This window comes from Microplitis mediator, chromosome 5 (assembly GCF_029852145.1).
Source record: "Microplitis mediator isolate UGA2020A chromosome 5, iyMicMedi2.1, whole genome shotgun sequence".
Classification (NCBI taxonomy): Eukaryota; Metazoa; Arthropoda; class Insecta; order Hymenoptera; family Braconidae; genus Microplitis; species Microplitis mediator.
The window spans coordinates 13,913,898-13,932,612 of record NC_079973.1 but is presented as its reverse complement, the minus strand read 5'-3'; the positions used below and the strand labels follow the sequence as shown (position 1 = coordinate 13,932,612).

The window sequence follows — 18,715 nt, the reverse complement described above, 5'->3', positions numbered from 1 at the left end:
TAATAATAATAATAATAATAATAATAATAATAATAATAATAATAATAATAATAATAATAATAATAATAATAATAATAATAATAATAATAATAATAATAATAATAATAATAATAATAATAATAATAATAATAATAATAATAATAATAATAATAATAATAATAATAATAATAATAATAATAATAATAATAATAATAATAATAATAATAATAATAATAATAATAATAATAATAATAATAATAATAATAATAATAATAATAATAATAATAATAATAATAATAATAATAATAATAATAATAATAATAATAATAATAATAATAATAATAATAATAATAATAATAATAATAATAATAATAATAATAATAATAATAATAATAATAATAATAATAATAATAATAATAATAATAATAATAATAATAATAATAATAATAATAATAATAATAATAATAATAATAATAATAATAATAATAATAATAATAATAATAATAATAATAATAATAATAATAATAATAATAATAATAATAATAATAATAATAATAATAATAATAATAATAATAATAATAATAATAATAATAATAATAATAATAATAATAATAATAATAATAATAATAATAATAATAATAATAATAATAATAATAATAATAATAATAATAATAATAATAATAATAATAATAATAATAATAATAATAATAATAATAATAATAATAATAATAATAATAATAATAATAATAATAATAATAATAATAATAATAATAATAATAATAATAATAATAATAATAATAATAATAATAATAATAATAATAATAATAATAATAATAATAATAATAATAATAATAATAATAATAATAATAATAATAATAATAATAATAATAATAATAATAATAATAATAATAATAATAATAATAATAATAATAATAATAATAATAATAATAATAATAATAATAATAATAATAATAATAATAATAATAATAATAATAATAATAATAATAATAATAATAATAATAATAATAATAATAATAATAATAATAATAATAATAATAATAATAATAATAATAATAATAATAATAATAATAATAATAATAATAATAATAATAATAATAATAATAATAATAATAATAATAATAATAATAATAATAATAATAATAATAATAATAATAATAATAATAATAATAATAATAATAATAATAATAATAATAATAATAATAATAATAATAATAATAATAATAATAATAATAATAATAATAATAATAATAATAATAATAATAATAATAATAATAATAATAATAATAATAATAATAATAATAATAATAATAATAATAATAATAATAATAATAATAATAATAATAATAATAATAATAATAATAATAATAATAATAATAATAATAATAATAATAATAATAATAATAATAATAATAATAATAATAATAATAATAATAATAATAATAATAATAATAATAATAATAATAATAATAATAATAATAATAATAATAATAATAATAATAATAATAATTTTGGCGACTTTGGCGAACACGGTTCCACATTTCATGTGGCAACGACAAACGTGTGACCGAAGTTGTACAGTACAAGCGAGGTGTCTTCCAGGGAGATTCCCTGAGCCCGCTGCTGTTTTGCATCTCACTGCTGCCGATATCTGTTGCGCTACGCCGTACCCGTGGATACTCAGTGGGCCCACCAACTGATCGGAAATATTCGATCACCCACTTACTCTACATGGATGATCTGAAGGTATATGCTCCTGATGAGGAGCACCTTCAGACAGCCTTAAATATCGTAGGGGAGTATACACGGGATGTCGGCATGGCTTTTGGGTTGGACAAGTGCGCGGTCGTTAATCTGGTGAGGGGTAAGTGCTCTGATTTGCGCGAAGATATCGAGTTAGTAGATGGGAGCGTCATTGACCATCTTGACGCCGGAGAGTCGTACAAATATCTAGGGATTGACGGGAGTCCTATGCAGGATGTCTCGAAAATCAAAACGACTCTCTGCAGCGAGTATGGACGGAGACTCCGGAAAATCTGGTCATCAGAACTTTCCGGAAAAAACAAAGTCTCTGCAACAAACATGCTTGCTGTCCCAGTACTACTTTACTCTTTCGGTGTCCTTAAATGGACCCGAAAAGAGCTTAGAGATCTCGATATCAAGACACGCAAAGTCATGAATATCAATCGGAGCATGCACCCTAAGTCCTCAGTCACCAGATTATACCTTTCCCGGCACATCGGAGGGAGAGGTCTACAGAGCTTGGAGTGTCTACATGATCGTTTGGTTTTGGGTTTAACATACGAAGTTGTCAATTTCACTGCAGATGAGGACGACTTCCTTATGCAGATTGTTCATAGTCATGAGAATCTGCAGAAGGGAGCGTTCTTATATAAGGCAGCAAAGTACGCGGCAAAATCCCTCGGTCTCGGAAGAGTAAACCCTCTTATTGAACTCCCTAAGGAGGAATTTAAGAGTGTCGTCAGGAATGCTGAGCAGCAAAAACTGCTTAGTACACACATGGACAAGTCCATGCACAGCGTGTTCTTTAAACACGTGCGTGACCATGGCTTGTCCACCCAGCTGACGTTTTCCTTCCTTAAGTCAGCTGGCCTGATGTCCGAGACCGAAGGATATATTTTTGCCTGCCAAGATGGTGTAATCAATACCCTCGAATACCGTGCGAAAGTACTCCAGATGCAGCTACCCGACACATCGTGTAGGGTGTGTAAGCAACATCCTGAGACGCTTATGCATCTCTTGTCAGCATGTCCTGTGCTGGCAAGAAGTGCATACATCCAGCGTCATAATGCTGCTCTGCGAGTACTTTAATACCACCTTAGACATACGCACGGTATCGATAAAACACCAGTGCTGCCTTATCTGCCAGGAGATATTCCGCAAGTTGTTGAGAATGACCGTTGCCGTATTTATTGGAACGTGCCATTCGCGACAACGCGGAAAATCGATCACAACAAACCTGATATTGTGCTCTTCGATAAAACCGCTCGTGACATTTATGTCATTGAGTTTTCAGCTCCTGCTGAGTATAACATTACGGTTAAAGAAGAGCACAAACACGAGATATATCAGGATCTCCTTTTGAAATTGGCAAACTTTACCCAGGTTACCGTGTCAAACTTGTCGTCCTCATTGTTGGCGTCCTAGGAGGAATGAAACAGTCGTTTGTGTCTGCACTAGCTAGAATACCAACTTGTTCAGCGCAAGTTGAGTTTCTGGCATCGCGGATGCAAAAGGCTGTTATTCTCGGGTCCCTCCGTCTCCTAAGGCAACGAAACTTGGCCTGCTGCGCATGCTGATCATCTTGTTGATGATGCATCGCAGCAGTTACGATTTGGCGCTCAGCTGAGGCCCTCGGTAGAGTCGGACTACCGGGGATAACCCCCTGAGCATTTACTTAAAAAAGAAATAATAATAATAATAATAATAAAATCATATCATCGGTGCCAACATAATATCCAACCCAAATCACCCTACTATAAAATTACCGAGTTATCAAGTTTAATACCTCGTTACAAATAGTTAAATACACTGGTCACAGAAATTAAGGGATAGAAAAAAAATCCGAAATTTTTAGGTGATTTCCAACATGCTGTAACTCGGTGAAAAATGGTCGTATAAAAAAACTAAAAAAAGCAAATTGTAGCCTCAAGTTTCTAGTTCTCAGATCTGGACCTCAAAATTTTTTATCATGTACGGTTCCGGACTAATCATAAGAAAACCAACGAAAAAAAAATTTTCAAAATTTTCGCTGGTCTTTCAATACCTCCATGGGCGACAATAAATTTTTTTGAATAATCTGAATGTCTGACTTTTCTCGGAAATTTTATGCCCTTTAATTTGGTGGCCTTAAAAAGTCTCTACGACGATTTGGCGCCGAGTTATCATTGATCAAAGCAAAAAAGTCCATTTTGGCTTTGATAATCAATAACTCCGGATGTATTGGTCGTACAGAAAATGGAAGCAGGGTTTTGAAAACTGGAAAACATTCTCTATAAGGCAAAATTAGTGGCATTTGATAGAAAAAATTTTTTTAAAGCGATATTGTTTGGTAAAAAACAGGTCAAAATTCACAAATTTAAGGATATTCTGAAATCTTGCTATAACTTTGGATATAACGGATGAACAAAGGATATCTTCGACTTTTTTTCAACCTCAAAGTGTCCTGAAAAAACCCTGAAAATTTCAAATCGCTGCGATTTTTCTTTCTTAGTGCCCCGAAGCTTTAAATTTATCGATTTTGTCAAAAATCACCATAATTGGTAGTTTCTCGGTTTTTGTTCATTTTTTCGATTTGAAAATGTTTTTTTCACCGATAATCTTTATTTCTTTGATCAAAAAGATCGATTATCGAAAAAAATTGAAAAACAAAAAAAAATTCCTAAAATTTTTTTTACCGCTGTAACTGCATCTGCTTCAAATGTCAACTTAACAAACATACCCTTTGGGTAACTCTAATGCCGGCGGTAAAAAAAATTTTAGGAATTTTTTTTGACAATGATAAATCATTGCAGATACAACAAAAAAATTTTTTCAAAATTTTTTTTTTTTTCAATTTTTTTTGATAATCGATTTTTTTGATCAAAGGAATAAAGATTATCGGTGAAAAAAACATTTTCAAATCGAAAAAATGAACAAAAACCGAGAAACTACCAATTATGGTGATTTTTGACAAAATCGATAAACTTAAAGCTTCGGGGCACTAAGAAAGAAAAATCGCAGCGATTTGAAATTTTTAGGGTTTTTTCAGGACACTTTGAGATTGAAAAAAAGTCGAAGATATCCTTTGTTCATCCGTTATATCCAAAGTTATAGCAAGATTTCAGAATATCCTTAAATTTGTGAATTTTGACCTGTTTTTTACCAAACAATATCGCTTTAAAAAAATTTTTTCTATCAAATGCCACTAATTTTGCCTTATAGAGAATGTTTTCCAGTTTTCAAAACCCTGCTTCCATTTTCTGTACGACCAATACATCCGGAGTTATTGATTATCAAAGCCAAAATGGACTTTTTTGCTTTGATCAATGATAACTCGGCGCCAAATCGTCGTAGAGACTTTTTAAGGCCACCAAATTAAAGGGCATAAAATTTCCGAGAAAAGTCAGACATTCAGATTATTCAAAAAAATTTATTGTCGCCCATAGAGGTATTGAAAGACCAGCGAAAATTTTGAAAATTTTTTTTTCGTTGGTTTTCTTATGATTACTCCGGAACCGTACATGATAAAAAATTTTGAGGTCCAGATCTGAGAACTAGAAACTTGAGGCTACAATTTGCTTTTTTTAGTTTTTTTATACGACCATTTTTCACCGAGTTACAGCATGTTGGAAATCACCTAAAAATTTCGGATTTTTTTTCTATCCCTTAATTTCTGTGACCAGTGTATTTAATTATGATTAAAGAGGAAAATTGCAAATTAATGATGTGGTCAATTATGTAGAATGATTGTATGCCTCATGATTTTCATGTAATCAATTAATAGTCGGATCTTTTTATCGATGCTCCAGTTAGTTTAATAATAATTTAATGTCAATAATATATTAAGATTGACATATAATGATTGATCTCTCATCGTGTAGATATTTGATATTTTATTAGATAAAAAGGTGGTATGAAATGAAGAGAAGGATGAGAGTAAGGATATAAAGTCGATGACGGTATACTTTTTTGCCATCATTGGTACGTGAGGATACCAGTTCGCTCTTATATTAGTTATATTCAATGTTCTCTATCCACACGTCAATCAATCGATGACTGTTCTGTTATGCCCTATTAAGTGAGTAAATAGCACCCATGTGAGTTTCTACTATGGTGGTAGACCATTGGTGGCAGTGGAGAGTTGAGAGGGTGTTATACGATCGATTTGTGTAACCACTCGCTCAGTTATATCTCTGACTAGCTGTCTGGTTCATCCTATGTGTTATTTATCTTCCATCTAAATTGAATTTACGAAATCTGTATAATTATTAAAGTCTTTAATTTATATACCATTAGCTTTGAAAATGAACTGTTTTATTTTTGATTTAGTTTAATAGTCAATTATTCATCTGCCATTGAGACAGTTTTATGTTTATATTCTAAAAGTATATATTTTTTTCTATCATATTACGAAAAAAATTAATTAAATATAAATGCAGTTACTAAACCACTTATTGAAATATATTCAAGAGAAAATTATTTTTATATAAAAATTATCTAAAGGATTTAAAATAATTTTTTCTATGAAATAAAAATATGTATTGTGATTGAAGTATCAAATTGAAAAAGTAATTTTATAAATTCTAAATATAGATATTTTAGAGCAGTGAAGAAATTCGGTTCCATTAGGATGTTGCGCTGGCTTATATAACTATAGTAACGTGGCTTAAACGCGAGACGGTTTTCCACATAAATCCCTAGCACGTGTTCGCATCCTAAATGGATCTCTAGATATATTTAATGTCATGGAATTCAGAAATGGGTATCAACAGATAGTAGAAATCCTCAATTCAAATATGTCTATTCATTGTTATCAATGAATTAGATGACGTTAATGAAGATTGATGAATATATATTATTACGGTTGCATTATAAATTGATTTACGTATAATTTGATCTCAATTGAATTTATATTAAACGTTATTTATTTTTATATAAATATACTTTATTCACTTAAAATTTGTAAAATATTCATTCATATTGTCGGCTAATGATCAATAGTAAGTTTTGTATGTTTTGATAACAAAATATTGGATTACATGGGTGCATTAAATTGCCGTCTATGGTACTATTATTTCGCTTTTCTGCGCTAATGCAAACATCATTAAAGTTTACAATATAGCAACATTATCGTGATATTTACCAACTCTATGTATATATTGATACAAAACTTGGAACTTTGTAAAATGATATTATTAGTAATGTTTTAATGGATTTATTTTTAAATAAAATAAATATATATATTTATATGAGAGCGTTGATCCTCTCAACGTTTCAAGTTTAATCCTTTTCTGTGCTTTCATTATTATATATAAATACTTTATTTGTATTTTAAATCCGAGAAATTAAAAAAATAAATAAATAAACCCACGGAATTATTTATTTTTAACTTAAAAAAAAAAAGTAAATGAATAAATAAAAATAAAAACAAACGGAAACGTGAGTAGAATCTACAGATAGCAGTATTCAATTATTTCCAATTTGTGCGTATTTTATATTTGATTGCTTCTATTATTTCTTTCAATCCTTTGAAATACCATCATAACAATACATTTCCAATTAGTAGTATATCAAAACTGCATTGACAAAAAGAGTTTCCATACTTGAGAATTTTGAAACAAAGTTTTAATTAATATGCTGTAAAAAAACAGTGCTTCCACGTTTGGTCAGTGATTATTATAAAAAAAAAAACGGTCTATCGGTTGACCCTGCAGGCCAGCCCCAAAACTTCCCGCTGTTTTCGAGCTCTTCGAGATCGAAAATACTTTTGTGTGCCATTCTTTTCACAAAAACCATTTTTTAGAATTTCTCTCTCCCACGATATCTCGCGTACGAATTAACTGATTTTGATGGTTGAGGCAGCAATCGACGTGTTTTATCAAGTTCTAAAGCTGATCAAATTTTGAAATTGATTTATCCAGTCGTTTTTGAAAAATTTCAAAAAAACAAAAAAAAAAATATTTTTTGAATTCTTTTGTCAGCAGTTTCTCTTGAACGAATGAACCGATTTTGATGGTTGAGGTGGCATTCGAAGCCGCTTATAAAGTTTTAGAGCTGATTAGATTTTTTAATCAATCTATCGAGCAAATTAAAAGTAATAAAAAAAAAACATTTTTTAAATATCTCCGAACGCACCCTACCGATTAAACTCAAATTTTCACTGCTTATAGCATTTAACAAGTCACGTCGAATGCCATCTTACCCATACAGGAAGCCCCAGAGTTGAACGACGGGGCCATGTCTGGGACATTATTGGGAAGCCCATCTTGGCAAACCTATACTGTCCCATGCCCGGGCCATAACTGGGTAATTAGTCTCGGCCATTCCAATGATTACCCAGGCTTGGGCCAAGACTGAATAACCTAGCTTTGGCCAAGCCTAGAGTCACCCTAACTTGGGCCAAGTTTGCGTAACCTAACCTCGGCCGTTGGATGGTAACCCTAACATATGCCAAGACTGGGTAACCTAGCCTTGGCTGACCCAATGATTACCCGAATTCAAGCCAAGACTAGGTTCCCCTGCCTTGATCATTCAATGGCAAGCCAGATTTGGGCCAAGGTAGGATTATCCAAGTTCGGTTATACCTATAGTTTCCCATCCTTGGGCCAGAATTAGTTAACCCACATTTTTTATTAATTATTCTATTAACTCATTATTATGGTTTTTTAAATTAATAATTATTTATTTTTGAATTAAAATAAGTTTTAATCAATAAATATTATAATATTGCGATTAAAATTATTTACAACTAATAATTGAAATATTTTTTAGTTCGTTGTTATTTGCAATCAACAACCGTAGTTTTATAATTTTAGTTATAAAAATTGATTTAAGTAAGAAATAACTCATGAATTTCTACAATAAATGTTATTTTTAATATTGGTGGTAGAGCAAGACAATTCAACTGGGTTCTCGATAAATAATCAATTAAATTTAATAAATTTTATTTTTAAAAATTATGTAATTATCATAAAAATAATACGAAATTATTATTTTTTTTCTTAATCGAAGATATTTATTTAATTGCTCTTTATATTTCATAAAACCAAGTGGTTGTAGTAAAATGAATAAGTACAACATATAAAAGTTTTGGTTCAACATTAGTAGGTTCGTCCAGTAGCTACCGTTCAAACCTAGCGATCAAAAGGACGGCAGTTCGCGCCCAGAGCCCAGCAGAATTTCCATTGAGTTTTTTCACATCATTTACCTCACTTAAATAGTTCAAACGTTAATGATCACAAACTCTATTAGGATAATAATAATAAAATTTTTTTAAAATTAAATTTATTTGTTTTGTCGATGCATGGGCCAAGTCTGGCAAGCAAGCATGGGCTAGGTCTGGCAAACAAGCATGGCTCAGATCTGGCCACCACGCATGGGCCAGCCTTGGCAATGATGCCTGGGCAATTGGTAACAACCAAGCCTGGCACCACGTTATCATCCCAGACTTTTGCCAAAGCTGGGCCAAAGCGGGCTTACAAGCATGGGCCAGAGATCGACAGCATTGCGCCAAGCGTGGTCCATATCTGGCCCCGTCGTATTTTCCTGTATGGGTACGTACGTACACACATACATACACTCAAACATCATCGTGAAATTAGTCATGATAGCTTGCTAGAACCTCAAAACATCAAAATCTGATAGAAATTCGGTTTTTGCAAATCGGACCAAAACCAATAACTTTACGAATTTTCGAAAATTTTCAATTTTTTTAGCGGGAAGTTAATAATAATAAAAATAATAATTAGAAATTAATCATGCCTTATTGTAAATTGATATCGAATTTCATGATCTAGATATTTAATAAAATTCTCATTTTAATAAAATTAAAGAAAATTAAAGATACTTTTATTTAAATTTTTAATACTTGCAATGTTCATAATTAAATTAATAATTATACTAAAATATCTGGAGGATTAAAAATCATTCATTAAGACTGAATATTCTAATATCTTTATCACAATGAAAATTTTAATTTTAACGTTAAAGAAAAATTCTCATCAATTAATAAAAAACAAATTTTTATGATATATATATGTATTTTTTTTTAATTAGCAATGACTCTCAGAATTCCTTTAATCTCATATTTCTATTGGTATTTTAAATTAATAATTAAAAAAAAAATAACTATTTTAAAAAATGTAGCGGTACTTGATAAATAATTTTTTTCCATCAACCTTCCGCTAAAAGAGCTCATAAACTGTTTTTGATAAACCAAAGTGTATTTTTTCCATGATAACTATTTTTATCTCTCAACTACAATTAATATAATCTGTCAATATTTTTTATATTTGTGTATGAGCTTTCATGAAAAATAATATTCAATATTTTGTTTTCTTTAAAGATACTAAAATATTGAAAAAGAGAATGTTCACAGAAAAATAAACTTTTTTTCAGTATAACCATTTAATTAGACTTTATGACGAAAGAATTTCAGAAAAATTTGCTATTAGCTATCCAAATATCAATAAAAAATACTGTACCGTAAAAAATCGGTCTATCGGTTGACCCTGCGGGCCAACCCCAAAACTTCCCGCTGTTTTCGAGCTTTTTGAGCTCGAAAACATTGTTGTGAATACTTTTGTATGCCGTTGTTTTCGAAAAAAAACGTTTTTTTAGCATTTCTTTTTCCCACGATATCTCGGGAACGAATGAACTGATTTTAATTGTTGAGGCGGCAATCGACGTATTTTACTTAGCTCTAGAGCTGATTTGATTTTTGAAGTTGATCGTATAAGTCGTTTCTGAGAAATCAATAAAAAACTAAAAAAAAAATTTTTTTTCGTAATTCGCCAATATTTTTGATTCTACTCAAATGTTCTGAAATTTTCCGGAAAGTTGATGACTAACAAGCTCTTTCGAATGCTGCCTTAATCATTCAATAGTCCAGTCGATGCGCACGAAAAAATGGTCAAAGATCATTTTTTCGGTGGGTAAAGATCGATTTTGAAAAATTTTTTTTTCAAAATACTAGAAAAAATATAAGGAAAAAAGTTACCATAAATTTGGAGGGTGATCTTTTTTTTTTTATAAAAAAATTAGATGTAAAATGAAATATCTCTAAAAGTATTGAGAAGTTATCGAGACAAACTGGTATCATTGTTTTTGGGATTTAATAACGAACAAAATGAATTTTGAACGAAGTCTCTACGACGAATAGTTGCTGAGATAAAAATTATTAAAGCGCGAAAAACGAAAAAGCGCGTCATTTCGTTCGCGCGCGGATAAACAAAAGAGTGTAACTCGGCAGCAAATCGATATTTTAACAATTTTTTTTTATTATTCTCTTAGTAAATCATATATCAACCATTAAAAAATTTGGTAACTTCCAAAAAAATTTTTTCGAATTTAAAATTTAAAAAAAGTAAAAATCACTTTTTGTTAAATAAAAAATAGAAAAAATGAAAAATAAATAAAATGACCTAATGGATAATTTTGTTTAAACCATTACCCAAATAATTACGGGTAATGACAGTTAAAAAAAATTTTTTTTTCATAAAAAAACCGGTTTTGAAAATTTTTTAAATTTATCAACAATTAAAAAAAAAAAAAGTTTTTTTTTTTGATACGACAGAAATTCATCTCGCGAAATTCTGAATCGAATGGTATATACGAATTTTTGTCGATTTTTTGAAATTTTTCCTTTATAATTTTCAATACAAGGACTTAAAAAAATTTTTTGCTACGGGACTTTAAAAAAATAGGACTTCGGATATCTTCGGGAATTGCTAGAGAGAGAAAGTAAGCATAAGACGTAGTGTCGTTTTCTAACGGATAACGACTACTTTCTCTCTCTAGCAATTCCCGAAGATATCCGAAGTCCTATTTTTTTAAAGCCCCGTAGCAAGAAATTTTTTTAAGTCCTTGTATTGAAAATTATAAAGGAAAAATTTCAAAAAATCGACAAAAATTCGTATATACCATTCGATTCAGAATTTCGCGAGATGAATTTCTGTCGTATCAAAAAAAAAACTTTTTTTTTTTTAATTGTTGATAAATTTAAAAAATTTTCAAAACCGGTTTTTTTATGAAAAAAAAATTTTTTTTAACTGTCATTACCCGTAATTATTTGGGTAATGGCTTAAACAAAATTATCCATTAGGTCATTTTATTTATTTTTCATTTTTTCTATTTTTTATTTAACAAAAAGTGATTTTTACTTTTTTTAAATTTTAAATTCGAAAAAATTTTTTTGGAAGTTACCAAATTTTTTTATGGTTGATATATGATTTACTAAGAGAATAATAAAAAAAAATTGTTAAAATATCGATTTGCTGCCGAGTTACACTCTTTTGTTTATCCGCGCGCGAACGAAATGACGCGCTTTTTCGTTTTTCGCGCTTTAATAATTTTTATCTCAGCAACTATTCGTCGTAGAGACTTCGTTCAAAATTCATTTTGTTCGTTATTAAATCCCAAAAACAATGATACCAGTTTGTCTCGATAACTTCTCAATACTTTTAGAGATATTTCATTTTACATCTAATTTTTTTATAAAAAAAAAAAGATCACCCTCCAAATTTATGGTAACTTTTTTCCTTATATTTTTTCTAGTATTTTGAAAAAAAAATTTTTCAAAATCGATCTTTACCCACCGAAAAAATGATCTTTGACCATTTTTTCGTGCGCATCGACTGGACTATCAAATCGAATAATTAGTTAAAATTTATAAAGTTTACATGCACACACACACATACAGACAGTCGAACATCATTCTGAAAATAGTCAGAATAGCTTCCAAGGACCTCAAAACGTCGACATCTGATGAAATTTCGATTTCCGCAAATCAGGGTGAAAACAATACTTCACAAATTTTTCGAAAATCATCGATATTCTTGGTAGGAAGTTAAAAACTCGTTATCAAATTTTCTTGAGGAAGAAAAAAATAGAAATCTAATTTTTTATAGTTGTAATCAGAAATATTCCCTGAAAGTTTTAATTAAATTTCAACATCATTTGATCAATTGAATTTACAATTTCTTTTTTTTTTTTTCTGGAATTATTTTTTCATATAAACCTGGCTTAAAACTATTTAATTAAATTAGCATAAAAGACAAAAGAGCAAGGAGTTAGTTAATTAAATGAAGAACAATGATCCAATATTATTCATATGCGTACATGAAATGAATATAGTAAAAATAATATAATCTACCCTTTTCAGTCAAAGTAAAATGCTTTTCGAGTTAATGTAACCGTAAAACAATAAAATAATAAAGGTATACTTTGAGTATTTATAAGCCGTGTCTGGTATAGAATCGGTAGCCGTCCGAAAAGCTAAATTCATACGATGTGAATTATCAAAATGTTTTAGCACAAAAGGTTTTAGCTCTAGTGTTTGTTTGAGTCAGTGATAATGTTATATCTCCACTGATTCAATAAATTTTACTAAATACAGCCTGATGTTTCTACGTTGAGTGACACGGTCCGTTCGCCAATGCGACATAAATATTGTACAAGAGAGAAAAGCTTTCTAATTCGCTAGTCCGTTGAGACCTTTCTCGACATTTAGAAGTGGTGGAATTAGGATGGCATCAGCCGCTTTATTATGCACCCTTGACACAGACTAAGTCATTTGCAGAAACGTCGCTTGAATAAATTAATAAATCCTTACCCAACGTGAACATTTGATTCCAACAAAGACGTAGTCTTAACTCCTCCCTTAAAATCCCCTCAAAGTGGCAACTACGACGCGACCCTATAATCATTTTCCGACCTCATTAATTTATCAAAATTTTTGTTAAGACTTTAAGAAGCATATTACCTCAAATAAAAATCATAAAAAAAATCTGGAAAATGGTTGGCCAGCCCCGAAACTTCCCGCTGTTTTTGAGCTCCTTGAGCTCGAAAATAATGTTTTTGTCAATTCAGGTTCAAGCACTTTGAGCTCTACAGTACTTTCAAATAAATTGGTATTTTCAAGCCCTTCGAGCTCGAAAAAAGTGACATTCCGTATTAACCTCTGAGAATTAAAGAAATTGAAAATAATCAGTAATAATTGTTTTTTCAAGTTGTGCTCACGATTACGCCTGACAAATTAAATGTTAGTGAACAGAAATTCATGGATAATGATTTTTCAAAACTTTTAATGATGTTATTATTTAAATTAACGAACATCAAACATCATAAAACCTAATGGCTGATATAAGTTTTGGAACATATAAGAAATTGTTATTTTTTAAATTTTTAATCATCGATATCCTTTAAAACTAATAAGCTAATTGTGGTATTTGAGAAGGATTTCGATGCAATTTTTTAGTTGTTACGCTAAAAAATTATTAGAATCAATCGGTTTTGTGATTTTAGAGTTTATTAGAAAAGAAACACTTTTTTGAAATTCGGTTTTTCATGGTTATTCGACGAAGGTTACAGAGCGTTAGAGCTGATTAGATTTTAAAATCAAATCATCAAGTTCGCTAAAAGTTATCAACAAAAAAAAACATTTTCCAAAAAAATTTGTTTTTGGAATAACTTAAAACGTACTGTACACGGAAAGAAAACTATGGGAAGTTTTGCTATGGGAATCATCCCTATAATAGTATGGGTACAATCCCTATACCATTATGGGAACTATTCCCATAATAGTATGGGAATAGTTCCTATACTAATATGGGAACCAATCCCATAATATTATAGGAACCATTCCCATAATGGTATGGGAACTATTCCTATACTATTATGGGAACTATTCCCATAATGGTATGGAACTTATTCCTATAATATTATGGGAACTTTTCCCATAATGTTATGGGAACCATTCCCATAATATCAGGAAAATTTTTTTTTGCAAAATAGTGTAGAAATTCCCCTCATGATATGGAGAGATTCAAATAAAGCTTCTTCGACGCTGAATTGGTTAAAAAAAAAAAAATTGTGTTAAAAATTTTATTGATTTTGCCGAAGACAAATTTTTTTTCAATGTTTGAATTTTTATTTTTATATTTGATAATGTTTCTGTGTATTGTAAAAGTGATTACCACACTTTACATTAAATTAATTTTTTCATGATAGTATGGGAACCATTCCCATAATATTATAGGAATGGTTCCTATAATAGTATGGGAACTATTCCCATAATGGTATAGGAACTATTCCTTTACCATTATGGGAACCATTTCTATAATATTACGGGAATAGTTCTCATACTATTTTAGGAACCATTCCTATAATATTATGGGAATGGTTCCTATAATTTATGAGAATGGTTCCTATAAATTATAGGGAACATTTTTATAATTAGAGGAACCATTCCTATAACGTTATGGGTATCATTCCCATAATTATATGAACAATTCCTATAATTATGGGAAACATTCCTATAATTATAAGAACTGCTCCCATAATTTATGGTCGTAATTCCTATGATGGTATAGGAAAAAATTTCACAACATTATGGGAACAGTTTCCATAATTTTCTTTCCGTGTACCGATCAAACCCATTTTTCCACAGCACCAAGGAATTAATAAGCCGCTTTAAATGCCGCTTTAAAGATCTAAATCGGTTTATCTGTTCAAAAGCTATATAATATTTACATCCGTACGTACGTACGTACACTCGGACATCCTTTTGAGAAGGGTCAGGATAGATTTCTCGGACCTTAAAACGTCGGAATCTCTTCAAAACTAGTCAAAAGAAACTCAGATAAAAAAAGAGCATAAAAAAATTAATAGATGAGAAAGTGAAGATGGTGCTTTAGGTTATCATTACAAAAGTACATAGACATTGCTTTCCTTTTCACGTTCATCTATCTGCTGCTCTTAATGGTTGCACTCACGTAATTCTTTCTCTCACCGCCAACGAGTTATCCCCGTACTGTTCTTTTATTCTTTCTAACCCTCTGATGTTCAGAGCTTCCTATTTTTTTCCTCTTGTGCTCGGCAACTTTTTAATCACCCTCTATGGAACAACGCTAGATGCTAGTACTCAGTAGATGTATATATAGATATAAATATCTGTTCAATAATAAAAAAGCGTAGAGCGCCCACTCTATGGTGACACTCTAGTCTCTTATCATTCCTCACGGCTATTAAAACACAACTGCTATAAAATTTTCCATTATTTTTGACTCTATGACCTCTTTTACATTCATCCCTTTTCACACGAATTTTCATTAATTTTATTGCCATCTTTTTTTTCTTTTATTATCATCAGAAGTTCCAATAAATAATAATTAATCATTTTTTTTTTAATATAATTCAGCTGACTATGAAATTGTTTTAATATTTTATAATTTTTTCAAAATTTTAATTAATAATAAATATACATGTATATATATTTATAGATGTGCCTTAATTTTTTGTTTTAGCACAGCAATCGGTTTACACCTGTCCTCTTAATCGTCTCGCTAGCGGGAATAAAAGTATGCAGTCCAGATGGAAAAGTAAGTATTTACAGCCGTAGTTAAAAAAAAAGCTTCAAAAAAATAAAAAGAATGAGAGTGCATAAGTTAAACTGAGCTTGACGTTACTCTTTAACGTACCTTGAAGAGCGTCAAATGAGGCGACAAATAGTAGAGGAAAAATATAAAAAAATAATAGTGTGAAAAAAGAAATAAAAAAATAGCATTAAAAAAGAAAAAAAAATAGTACCAAGCTCGTTTTCTCGTGCTTTATTCACCAAAAAAGCGGTCGGACCACAAAGAAAAGTCGGTCAAGTATCTCTACGCCGGCGAAATTTTCTCGTCGATTTCGTTTTCTCAACTTTTTGGCTCCACTTAAAAATGTTTTATCTATTTCCGTGAGTAATTTAAACCTCATTTCACACATGTAAACATAAGAGCATATGTATAGATTTTTTTCATTAAACGCAACTAAAATACATTTTTTTTTTTATTTAGAAATTTAACTGTAATTAAAAATTTTTTATTAAAACTATCAACTTTAATAGTATAGTGTATAGTAAAAAGTAAAACAAGACACCTTTAGACAAGAGTGAGATTGATTGTTTCAGCCAAAGGCGAGGGCTGCTATAACTAAAAATCGAAATTGTGTTTCATTCCGTGCCACACACAATATTTTAATTAATGTGTATCCTTTCATCTCTTAATTGTGAGAAAAATAAAAATAGAATAATGGATACAAAAAAAGTATGGCATTAATTAGCTGTTTAGTAAACTAATGAGTGCTGAGTATGCAGAAAAATATTAATCTGTCTCTTTTTTTTCGTTTTTCTTGATACCTTGTGGTTGGTAGCGTTATATAGTTAAATTCAGTGAATAGTTCCGTAGGGTAAATTATACAGAGAGTTAAAGCTAAGGGAGGAAAAGAGAGGAAGTGAGAGAGTGTATGATAGAGAGAAAGCGAGAAAAGAGGGTGAGTCAGTACCATAGGAGTTTGGAAGTTTTGCCAGTGATTGGCAGTGCGAATGAATTCGTGGTGCTGGGAAACTAATGCGACCCTCTTCCTTCTTTCTATATATCGTTGTCGTTCTGATTGATAACTTCGTCTTTCCGTTTCCTTTATAATCTGTAATATTCTATTCGAAAAAGATAAAAATCGATAAACGGTGTTAGTAATAAAATAAAAAAAATGAAAAGAAAGAAAATGTTGAACCATACCTACTCCGCACCTGAATTTAAATTGTTCCATAGAATAGAAATAATTGAGGAAGCCATTGAATGAGATTCTGAGACATCAAAAAGGAGAATTTTAGGGTGGCAAACAATTGCACGTAGTACTATAGAGTGGTGATGGTGGTGCGCTTTCTATAATGGTCCAGCTGAAATTTATGATCCCTTTTCCATGTTAGAGTGGATAGTTGAGAATCTTCCATCTTCCATTCTCTTGTCTAGATATGCCTTCTAAGCCACTTTGAGTTACATGGAGAGGAAATCACTGTAAGTGATTACTCTGTCTATAATCCCTCTCAATATTAATATGTCTGTGAATCAATATAAATCAGAACACAAGTATATACTAAAAGTATACTTACGTCCACTCGTGCTTTCTTGATTAAATCCGGCTACTTATAGTTAATGTAAACATTACATTGTACTTTATGACTAACAATCAAAAAATACAACAGTCAAATAATTTACTTTATAATAAAATAAATATTATTTATACTTTTGTACTCGAAGTTTAAATGTTTGAATCTAACTGATGCATAATAGACAATTTTAATTTTAGATTGGTAGGTGCCCTGATTAAACAACTGAATTCGATCGAATTAAACAGAATTAAATTTTTAATTCTATTTAATTCAGATAAATTCTGTTAATTCGGTACCTAACTTAAAAATAAATTCTGTCTAATTCGGCAGGGAAACCAGAATTTGTCCAAATTAAAACGAATTTAAATAATTCTATTCGGTTTAATTCTAATTAATTCGAAAATAACTCTCCAATTTCTGGTTCTGAATCCGAATTAAACTGAATTAAAACGAATTTGAAATTTTTAAATCGGTTTTATTCTGTTTCATTCAAATTCAAATTTTCAATGCAGTTGAATTCTGTTTTGCAGAATTCGACAGAATATAACAGAATTAAAATTTTTTTATCATACCTTGATCGAAAGTTCGTCTTTCGGCCTTATTTTCAGGGACGAAAGTGCTACATTGCTTCCCGGTAAAATCATGATGTAAATTAGTGCGCATGCTTCAATATTCTTGCGCATGCCAACGATTATGTTATTTTTAAACGTCAAAATTATTTTTCATAATAGGTTACAATAAATTTGAATATGTGAAATATAGTAAAACCAATCTTAATTTTCATTTAAGACGTAAAAATAAAAAAATGTGATAATTTTTGAGTTGCTGTTGTGGTATATGTAATTATGAGATAATATAAAGTCTAAAATTTATAAACTAAGTATCATGACAAACATGTTTCTACTAAGAAAAACTTTGAATGCAAGTGTTTCGATACAATCCGTTATAAAAGGACCTTATTAATCTTATTGGATCTCTCATACATTAAGCAAAATTCTCATTCAAGTGGAATCGCTATATATAGTGTAACATTTTTCTTCGAAGAAAAGTTTAGTCTATAGATTTACT

The 18,715-nt window shown here is 29.3% G+C and overlaps 1 protein-coding gene across 6 annotated transcripts in view; it reads left to right on the top strand.

The window, feature by feature from the left end:
• Positions 1-18,715, top strand: part of LOC130668618 (EGFR adapter protein-like) — a 374,416-nt gene that overhangs the window by 187,441 nt on the left and 168,260 nt on the right. For 3 of the 6 annotated variants that reach the window (XM_057470973.1, XM_057470974.1, XM_057470978.1), the window contains exon 3: positions 16,028-16,097. In XM_057470973.1, coding sequence (XP_057326956.1) covers positions 16,028-16,097 — 70 coding nt within the window. Of the gene's footprint in view, positions 1-16,022; positions 16,098-18,715 lie in introns of all 6 variants that reach the window. The other 3 variants (XM_057470976.1, XM_057470975.1, XM_057470980.1) reach the window with 1 other exon arrangement.